We start from the raw sequence: 10,557 nt of genomic DNA on the forward strand, positions 1-10,557 counted from the left end.
CACATTTATTTGTTCTCAGCATCATCCTTTTAGCATTATTACTCAACCCAGAATTCAATGTTCTTTTAAAATATTAAATGATAACACAAGTGACAAGGACTCAGTACTAAAAACATTCAGGGCATCAAGTTAAACGGTCTTCAAAGTTAAAGCAGATTACTAAAAAAACCTATAGGAAAAAAAGCAAAAAAAAAAAGAGGTAGTAAACTACAGGAAACCCTGGGTAAATGCCTATGGGAACGTGCGCTGCAACCCTCAATATTACACATCATCCTCTGGATTTAGGAGTTCATCTTCCCGTTTCTGTATTGTAGCCACTACCCAAAAAGTTGGCCCAGAGAGGAGGGGCCAGCGGGCTGATGAGACTTCAAATCACTTCCGAAGTGTCTCTGCAGAAATGAAACGGGACCCAATCCTAGCAGGCTGTGTATTTCTAGACTACATGGTTTTTGTTTTTGGTAGGTGTTTAGACATTTAAAAATTCACAGGTCAAAGCACCAGGAAAAGAGGAAGGTAGAAAACTTTCTTCCTCTTCTTGATGAGTACCGTCCAAGCAGACTGGTAGGGCAAATATTCATTATGGACTGTAATTCACTTTGCTTTGGTTTTGGAGGCTTCCCTTAAGAAAAAAGAGATTTGTTAATAAATGATAAAGAGCACAGAACAACAAGATTAAATTACTGAGGCAAATTACAATTACAAAATAATAGCTTAGATCGTTCTCTATTTAATCTCAACATGTTGAAGGGTAACAGTATTTCCACACCTAATGTTGCCATTTTTTTCTGTTCTTGAGATAGGACCAGACGACTAACATCTGACTGCCTATTATGTGCCAGAAATCATTCTCATCACTTACATGGAAAATCTTTAGTAACTCTCTAAAGGGATATTACTTACTTGTTTTTACAGTTGCCCAACTTAAGGCTTACAGAGATTCTAAGTGTAATAATTTGTCTGACATCACAGGTTAGGAGATGATGGGCCAGGACTGGAAGCCAACAATCCCTGATAGTTGACTTTTCTGAAACCCCAAATTTCTTTCTTTTGATATCATCTTGAATATTATATTCTCCCACAAATAACTTACATTGTTATTGCTCCTACCTCTACTTAGATTTAAAGAAAAAATTATATACTCATTTTAAGTATTTTTTACTCCAAATATCTGTAATTTTGTAAATATCTTAAAAAGAATACTAGTCATTAAACCAAATTAACTATAATCATGAGTTAAAAATAAAGGGAACACTGCTTTCTAGAACATATAAACCCCAGGTACCAAAGTACTATGAACCATGAATAAGCTCCTTGACTTTACTCATCACCTATCCCTTAACTCTCCACTGTACGGAAATTGTTCAATACACTGATTTAGAACAAATATTATGGCACAAACTTTCATATCCAAAGGCTGTGGAGTTTTTAGAAAACAGAAGCTACTTATTTTGTGACTTAAGGTAGGGTCAAAAAGCGACAAATCCAGAGCTAAAAGCAGTCGCCAGGATGAAGCAATCACTACAACTACAGGAAAATGTACTGGCTCTCCATTGTAAATCAATGAAAGAGCAAAAATAAGGTAGGTCCGTTAACATTAATGCAAGTTTTATTCAAGAGATAATATTGAAGAACTGAGTTTTTAACAAAGGAAAAATTTATCAGTTTTCCACTCTGCAGTAAAAAGTGGAACTGGGGACCATTTACAACACATAAATAAACTCTACCTTTACATTTCTGAATAAAGCTGTATTCACTTCTTAGAGAGAGCCATTTAACTTTTGCTGATAAGGCTTTGTGAATTGTGTTCAGAAACTTTGACAACACGCACATACATACAGACACTCTTCAAATAAGCTTAAGTACCTAGGATTTTCACTCCAGGATGTGTTTCTGCGAGTACCCAGGACTCTCTAACTTATGACTGCATATTTTCTACATGAATTCAATTTGAATTGCCTTCATCTTTAGCTACCATGGTTTTGTTTTTTTTTTAAATAATCAGATCAATGTTTATTATGACTTTTTAACTCCCTCAAATTAAACGTTAATATTTGACACGGTAGTTTCAAAAAATAAATATTCAAGGCCTCAGTTTTAAACTTCCCTTCAGTGTAATGCACAAAGTTGCTAACAAATATTAACAGGACTACCCTAAAATAAATGCAGCTTTCTTATAAAAATTACTTGTTATAATACAGTTCTCATTCTATTCCGTAATTCTGATAAAGAATATATATATATATATATATTTTTTTTTTTTTTTTTTGGTAATTAAACAAGAGTTTAGAATGATTCAGTCCTTGGAAAATCTTAATGGCAGTCACTCAATCAATGAAGAAGTCGGTCACTCCTGGAGTCACACACACTCAAAAACTGCTGTTAGCATTGACTGGGTTTTTGTGGGTTTTGTTGGTGGTTATTGCTTTAGTTGGCAATACCTGAATTTAAGACGAAAGAACATCTCCCACTAAGCCTTATTTTAAATATTATAAAATGTATACGGAAAATAGACTCATAGAGGCTATAATGCTGACGTCTTAAGGAACTCACCCATGAAATGGGTGCATGTTTTTTAGAGAATAACCACGGATCTTTTTGCTCTAAAAATAAATGCCCCTACTTTTCAGAGTGTTCCCATTCTTCAAATTCTTCAACAGGAGACTTGAGCAGCTTAACAGTTTTGCTATAAAAACAAACCACTCTTGTTAACAAATGAAAAACAAAAAGGAAACTGATAAAGGACATAGTTTTCACAGTTAACGATAAATAAAAGTGCAATAAGTGTTCAAGTAGGGCACGTAGTTTAAAAACTACATGGGAATATTTGGCATAGGTCATCTTTTAAAGGCTCTCCGAGGGTCCCTGCCATTACTTATTGTGGTCATGACTGTCTGATTATTAGCAGTTCCTTGTAGCTGTGGATTTGTAGGTCCCCGGCCATTGCTTCTACCAGCATATGAAAATTGGCATCCCCTTGATTCTGGGCCACTTTGAACCCCATTTCCTAAAAAAGAATATAAAAATTCATCACCATTTACAGACACGGATCTATAGAAGTACACCTACTTGAAGTTCTAACACATGCTTACAAGTAGTATTAGGAAAAACAAATGCCTTTATTTTTAAGCTCCTGGGGAAAAATTCAATGTGGGCTCTAGGTTTTTCCAAATGAACGATTACTGTAAATATATTGACTTGATGCTGTACTAATAAGGAGAGAGAAACAGAGCAGTTTGAGCAACAGAATGAGAAATTAGTAGAGGAGAAAAACATAGGTAATGCATTGCCTATACCGTAAAAGGAAAAAGGAAAATGGGTAAAATGGCGCATGAACACTGGCATTGGGTTCAAATATGGTTAATAAAGTTTCAAGATGGACAGTATAATTCTAACTTTTCAAAGGAAAAACAACAAAGTTTCCCACCAGCTGTGCCAAAACATGCAGCCATCAGTTCAAATAAAAGCTTCAGCCACTCTCAAACTCCAATCCCAAAGACCCTTCCTCAGTTATTTACGAATAAAAACTTCAAGAAGACCTTTAACACAGCTGTTAAGAACCATTGACGTGACATTTGAGAGTATTTGAGGGGTAAAGGCCAAACTTTGAAAGAGGCAGCTACCAACATGTGAAAATTTAAGGTGAGCTATTAATCTAAAGATAAAAGGCTTTTGGTGTGCCAAAGTAACCAGTAACTCTGCATCTTTTATAAATAATCACTAGATTACAGAAGTTTTGTTAAAAGAAATCAATGGAAAACCTATTATGCATCTCTAAAACAGATTTCTTATTATAAGCCACTGTTTAAATATAGAATGTGCTCCGGGAGGTGGATGGGGGGGATGGGTGAAATAGGTGAAGGGGATTAACAGTACACTTATCTTGGTGAGCACTGAGTAATACATGGAATTGTTGAATCACTACTGTACATGTACTAATAAAATACTGTATGTTAACTACACTGGAATTTAAACAAATAAATGTATAAAAAATAAAGAATGTGCTCAATAAAGTAGCTAGAGAATATCTGCTATCTAGTATCTAGAAAATCAGTTACTTGGGAATTCCTTGTTTACCAGTAGCTCCCTTTTAGTGCTAATTTATGCCTAAATTGTTTTCTTCTAAATCTTTCATAAAATACATTCACGTAATTGTTAACACCTGATCACAAATATGCAAAAAAAAAAAAAAAAAATCTTACCCACTGGTCCAAATGTACCTGTACCCATATTATTATTCATGGAATTACTCTTCTGTTCATTGTGTGCCTAAAAAATATGTTTTTAATTTAACCAATTGAAGAATTATAAAAAAAAATTATTATAATAACATGTTGTATCCATTCTTTAATTGTTAAGGTTTTTTCTAAACAAATTTTTAGAAGATTTATCCAAGTCCATTCAATGTTACTACTTAGGAAAGTTTCTCAAGCCTTTCATAGTTTTTGTTAGATCTTAATGTGTTTTCCTGATGTTACTCTCTACTCCTCGAAGTGCTCAACAGCACATATGTTTAAAATGAGATACTAAAAACACAAACATAGACTCACAAAATACACAGAATGAAAATGACTTTCTAAAGATTTTTTTTTAAAAACTGTCTTCATTATACTCTGGGTATGACAAGGTTGGACACCTAGTCGGGGAATTATAGTACCCAGTCAAAATCAGCCTAATCATAAAAATAGACTATACATTTGGATTAATTACCCCTCTGCTCTGTTGTCCTCGATAGTCTGGGTTGGGTTCACTGAAATTTGGCACTTCTGAATAAACCATACAAAATCTGAAAGAAAATAAAGCTCAAGTTAAATGACTCCTAAAATAATCAACCTTTCTTTATACAACATGCATAACTTACAGGAATGAAGAATTTAGGTATCATACAAATTAGCTAAAAAGCAACATGCTAACTATCCAACAAAAACATCCTAAATGCTATGTCCCATAAAAACAAAGTACTCGAAAGTATTCAACTGCCTACAATATACAACACGCTCTAATTTTAGTGCTTCTGTACTACAAAAAATAAATCATGTCAAAGATCAAGGACACAGAAACACAACTCTGTGCTGTTTTTTCCACATAGGCTGATGCCACTGAACCATGTTTAGGGTTCCAGAGTGTTTTTTCCAGTAGTGGTGATGGATTTGCACTGATCCATTCACACCACTCTCATCCAGTCCCTCTTTGACCAATCACTGTGAATCTGCAAAGATAATCATCCAAGGTTAAGAGTGGATTCCGCAGGTATATAGAAAGACATGTGGCTATTAAGACAACAGTTGATACCAAGGCTTCTTTAAAGTTGACAATGGCATATATTAACATTACACATCAACATTTACTTAGCTCCTTGCCCCATAAATAAGAAATTAAAATCACTTTTGGTAAATCCTAGACTGATGCTGACAAAGTCAAAGTCACTAAGAATTGAGTGACCTCCAAAGGTTCTTCACAAAATTGACCTCTATTATAAATACTTCTGTATACACAAAGGTCAGGAAAAAACCATAAATCTTTTGATGATACCGTTGCTAAGAGCATTCATAACACATTGCTCTAACACTACTCTAATAACAAACATAAGTAAATTCTAGTTTTCCTCCTAGCAAGAGCAAAGTGTTACCAGTTTCTGAGCTTTAAAAGCTAGCAGGATTGCTTATCTTTTCCAAATAAGAATTTTATTCCTGCAGTGTGGAACAGCATTTTTTTTTCTTTCTTTCTTTCTTTCTTTCTTTCTTTTTTTTTTTTTTTTTTGGTGCCATGTGTGGCTTCTCTCTTTAAATATCCTCCAATTTGATGGCATTAAGTAGATATCTACGCATTAACCGAACAGAATGGACTAATGATTTGGCTTGCTGCCAACACAGTACTTTATGAATACATCCCAAATGTCTAGGCTAATATGGAGGCTGAATTACCTTTATACCCTTAGAGAGGATGGTTCCTCCAAGTCAGGGTAGTAGTGTATGGAAGCTCGCATTGTGGCTGCCTGTACGGTACCTAGACTGTGGATAAATACAGGACTTCAATTGTCATCACTGCAAGTCCTTTTACCATGAGTACATATTCATCCATAAATGAAAAAAGAAATTTTAAACTATTGGCCTGAAACTTAGCTTCTTATGTAGCTTCTTCTTCTTTGGCAATTCACTAGAAAACAGAACCTATTTAAAAATGGCACTGTGACACTTGGAAGATGCCATGTTGCCAGTGCCTCCAGAAAAGGCCCCGCTGGGGATCGTCTCAAGTAGGACTTAACGCTCTCTGCCAGGGAAAACGGATATTCTCAACCACAGGAAACAATATGGATGGCTGTTCAACTGGTACATACGTGGAAAGCTGCTTTTACAGTGAAGGGGCTGAAGGCATTCAGTTTACCAGTCAAGCAAAGCTACGAGGTTTACAGTTTATACCTACCAGTTATTCTGTAGATATGTGATTTATTCAATTGCGATAGGGAATTGCATTTTAATACTTACTCCCCAATTTTCTGAAGTTCTCCACCCCTTCCAGTATAAAGTGTCAAACACCCTTTCCACATGGATGCATACCTAGAAACAAAAGAAACATCCGTTCTGTAGAAATACATAAATTCCCTCTACGTAAGTAAAATTATGCTTATTTTTTGTATTGGGTATAGGCAGAGATCAAACTCTGTGTCTACGGTAGTAAATCAAATAGAATTAATTTTGATCAACCTGTTACTTACAAAAAAAACAGTACAAAGAAAACCACTGCCATATGTTCACACAATTATCTAAACTATATCTAACCCTAGAAAAGAGTCTTTTTGCAAAGCAAGCATTGTTATACTCCAAAGACCGCATCTTTAGTCAATTAACAAAAGAACTTTCAGTTGTAGAGAGTCAAGCAGAAATTATTTTTCAGTTTCAAAATTCATAAAATTAACACCGTTTATTTACTTTTATACTCATTTACTTGGTCTACTCAATTATCAATATAATAGTTTTTCCTTTGCCTCCATAAACCACACAGGATTCACAAGCTACTGAAAACTTGGTAAAATTTAATCCAGGGCCTAAAAAAAACCAATCACAAATCTCTGTCTTTCCAAATCTGCAACTTTTAGCATCAACTTGGCTGAACAGATTATTTACTCTGATCAACCCTGAATGCAGACAGCATTGTTACATATTCCTCCACACAAAACTGTTTAAAAAAATAAGTTAATAAACATTGTAAAATCAGTCTGTGGTTTGGTTTTCAGTGGTTCTCTACACCACTACTATGGTAACTTTGTATCTTAGAATGATAAATTATAACTAAATATTGTTGAAATACAGTTATAGTCAATAAATACTTGTTAGTTTCACATTATACATTTCCCTTTAGTGAGGGTTATTAGAGACTCCAGCACTCTTATGCTACACAAAAAGCGACTTAGAAGAAAAATAATGCACTGGTATTTCACCTTTTAACAAATGTTAATGCGTGTTGAGAAAAAAATTTCAAGGTACAAGTAAACATTTAACTTGCACTTGTTTCCAGAATGAGATCAACGATAGATAGCAGGGTTTTCTGATAAACCTATCAATATTCAAATTACCATTATTTAGATGCATGCTTTTCTTCAAAAACTACTTTTCTCAGATACGATCACAACTGAAGCACCTACAATAGGCCAGACTCTGCTAGATGTTATTTTAGTTAATAAGGTAATCATTACTCCCATTTAACAGAAATGGAAGTTACAGAAGTGTAATAATCTCAAGATCATGGTAAAGTTACAAAATAGTGGAGTTTCTTTAGTTTTGAGTTTTCCTTTAAGTTGCCTTCCTTAAAATCCTATAAATACACTATATGGGTGTCTTGATGTTAGTTTTTCCACCGATTTTTTGATGGACACATCTATGTATTTTCCAGGACCACAAAATATGAAATATTTGAAATGAGATGCTGTGTACACTGCATAAAATACTTATAATCACTGGAACGAGAAATACTTTGGTAGCCAAAAAACTTTAATTATACTAATCCTCACCACACCCTCACAGGCAGGAATTCTCTTCTGTGTGAGCTACAGATGTGGAAGTTTAAAAGACACAATCAGTGTCATAATGAGTCACTGAAGGAGAATAAAATGTCTATGTTCTGACTCTCACTTCCTTCTTTGATGATACTCTGCCTCACTTCCTGAAGATGTTGCAAGGCCTGGAAGGTCTTACCAAAGGGCTCTAACTAACCAGCCTCCTCCATTCAGGGCAAGCCGACACGCCCCTGAGATTCTATTTACCATGCCAACATCAATCTCCACCCACTTTTCCTGTAGTTACGACCAGTAACTTATTACAAGTCTATTGGCCACAGAACTTCCAAAATCCATTTCGAGGCCCTTTTCTGGACTTTTATCTTCCTACTTTAAATATCTGGTAAAATCTTAAAGGCAGTCTAACTCCATTAAAACAAACAAACAACAAAATAAAAGGCTGTGCTCAATTATTATTTATCCATTTATTTTCTTCCTAAATTATTTTTAAAAGCCAATCTGCCAGCTGACCCTTTTGGATGGAGGTATCATTGACACCTTCCTGCCAAACATTTTCTGCACATCATCCTGGTTTTTGCACTATGCTGACCTGACAGCAGTAGGCACAGGAAATCTTTTTTCAGAATGCATCTTCCAGGTAACCGTCAACTTCCCCTCTTAACTTTTTTTACATGGGAGCACAAACCTGACATACCACGAAAACTGCTAACCTGTCCCATGACAATCTTACGTCCTTGCTGACTAAATAAAATAGGGGCAGGATTTCAAAAGTCACTAAAAAGGGGGAAAGGTCGGAAAAGTACTGTCAACTTAAAAACTCATGAGGGAAAAAAAAAAAGTATGGATTATGTGAATTTTATCCACGTTTTAAAAACTCTCCGTGACCCCAAAGCAGGGTCTAATAATCTAACTTGTGAACTGAGGGGCAGCGGGTTGGATTCCTGAGGGAGGCTGACCACTCTTTCCGGCAAAGGTGGGGACATCCCTCGATCCAAGTTAGCATCCCGCCCCCCGCCCCCCACCCTGGGGAAAGATGCAGGCCTCGCCCAGGTTCCCGCAGCAGCTGAGCAGCTGAGCCCCGGGCCTGTGACTAGGGCAGCCCTCCCCTCCCCCCTCCTCCCCTTTCCCCTTCCTTCCCTCCCCCTCCCCTCCCCTCCCCCCTCCTCTCCCCTCCCCCTCCTTCCTCCTCCCTTTTCCTTCTCTCCCCCTCCTCTTCCCTCCCCCTCCTCCCCTTTCCCCTTCCTCCCCCTCCCCCTCCCCCTCCCCTTTCCTTCCTTCTCTCCCCCTCCTCTCCTCCCCCTCCTCCTCCCCCTGTGACTCAGGCAGCCCTCCCCCTCCCCCCTCCTTCCCCCTCCTCCCTCCCTCCCCCTCCCCCTGCCCCTCCGGTGCACACCTACCCTCTGGTCAACCGAATAATATCCCCGGGCTGTATGAGCCCTCCGATCTCATCCCACACGGAGATCGTGATGCTGCCCGTTTTATCTGCTACTTTGCAGGATCTCACTTCGTGGCCGTCTTTGGTTTTGGTCACGCGTCCTGCGAAGATTTAAAAATCACAAAGGGGGGGGGGAGGGGGAGGGGGAGGAGGAGGGGGAGGAGGAGGGGGGAGGGGTGCACCGGAGGATGAGGACTTCCAGAAAGGCTCTGACTCCTCCTCCGGGACCAGAGCGCGGCGGAAAGACGGGAAGACGGAAGGAGGTCGAGCCCCGGGGTTCGCCGCAGGCTGGATCCGAGCCCGGCGGGGGCGCCGGGGCCACGTGGAGGGGGAGGGGGAGGGGAGGGGAGGGGAGGGGGAGGGGAGGGGAGCTCGCAGCCGCGGCGCCGGGGGAGGGCGGGGCTGCGGACCCCACTTACCTATCTCCAGGACAATAAAGACGACATTTAAGTTTTTCAGTCCGGGCTTAATGTCTTTTATAAAGAGAGGCGGGTCGCTGACCCCATTCATATCGAGGCAGGTGCGGCCGCGGCTGCGGGCGGGGGCGGGACGGGGCTCCCCTCCGGGGCCGGGGCCGGGGCCGGGGCCGGGCGGGGGGCGGGCACCGGGGGACCGGCCCGGACGGCACCGAGTCCAAAAAAAGAGGAAGGAAAAAAAAGGGGGGGGGGGGAAGAAAAGAAGAGCTCACAAGTTTAAAAGGAAAAAAAAAAAGAACGCCGAGGCAGGTCGCCCGCGAACCGCGCTCCTGGAGGGAGCAGGCGCCCGCCCTCCGGATGCGGGGAGGCGAAGCGGGCGCGGGGGGGACGGCCGGACCCCGGGCGCACACACGACCGCGCACCCCCGCGCACCCCGGCGCACACGCGCGCCCGGCAGCGGACCGGCAGGCACCGAGAGCCCGAGGCGCACGCCCAGCAACCGCGCACCCGGCGCCCAAGCAGCGACTGCCCGCCGCGCCCGCGCACCGCCCGCCCCGCACCGGCCGCCCCGCCCCTTGTGACGTCACGCGGCGTCGGCACGCCCGCCCCGGCCCCTCCCGGCTGTCAGCGCGGGCCCCGCCCCTCGGGCTCCCTCGGGGCTCTCGGCCCCGCCCCCGCGCACGCCCCGCCCCCGC

The 10,557-nt window shown here is 40.4% G+C and overlaps 1 protein-coding gene across 7 annotated transcripts; it reads right to left on the bottom strand.

Annotated features, from left to right (window-relative positions):
- Window positions 1–413: 413 nt before the first annotated feature.
- NABP1 (nucleic acid binding protein 1) lies at window positions 414–10,297 on the bottom strand. 7 transcript variants are annotated; one of them, XR_013373164.1, is made up of 8 exons: window positions 9,866–10,283; window positions 9,409–9,547; window positions 6,483–6,554; window positions 4,708–4,783; window positions 4,200–4,266; window positions 2,873–3,004; window positions 2,551–2,683; window positions 414–614 (listed from the first exon to the last, which is right to left on the bottom strand). XR_013373164.1 is itself a non-coding variant. In XM_077885460.1 (8 exons), the coding sequence occupies exons 1-8, from the start codon at window positions 9,954–9,956 to the stop codon at window positions 483–485; spliced, it is 777 nt and encodes a 258-aa protein (XP_077741586.1). In that variant the 5' UTR covers window positions 9,957–10,288; the 3' UTR covers window positions 414–482. The 7 variants fall into 7 exon arrangements, 4 of the variants coding, with proteins under 4 accessions (XP_077741586.1, XP_077741587.1, XP_077741589.1 ...); XR_013373163.1 differs by having other exon boundaries at window positions 414–619; XM_077885460.1 differs by having other exon boundaries at window positions 414–619; window positions 2,621–2,683; window positions 9,866–10,288.
- Window positions 10,298–10,557: the final 260 nt, after the last annotated feature.

Source organism: Canis aureus, chromosome 36, assembly GCF_053574225.1.
Source record: "Canis aureus isolate CA01 chromosome 36, VMU_Caureus_v.1.0, whole genome shotgun sequence".
Classification (NCBI taxonomy): domain Eukaryota; kingdom Metazoa; phylum Chordata; class Mammalia; order Carnivora; family Canidae; genus Canis; species Canis aureus.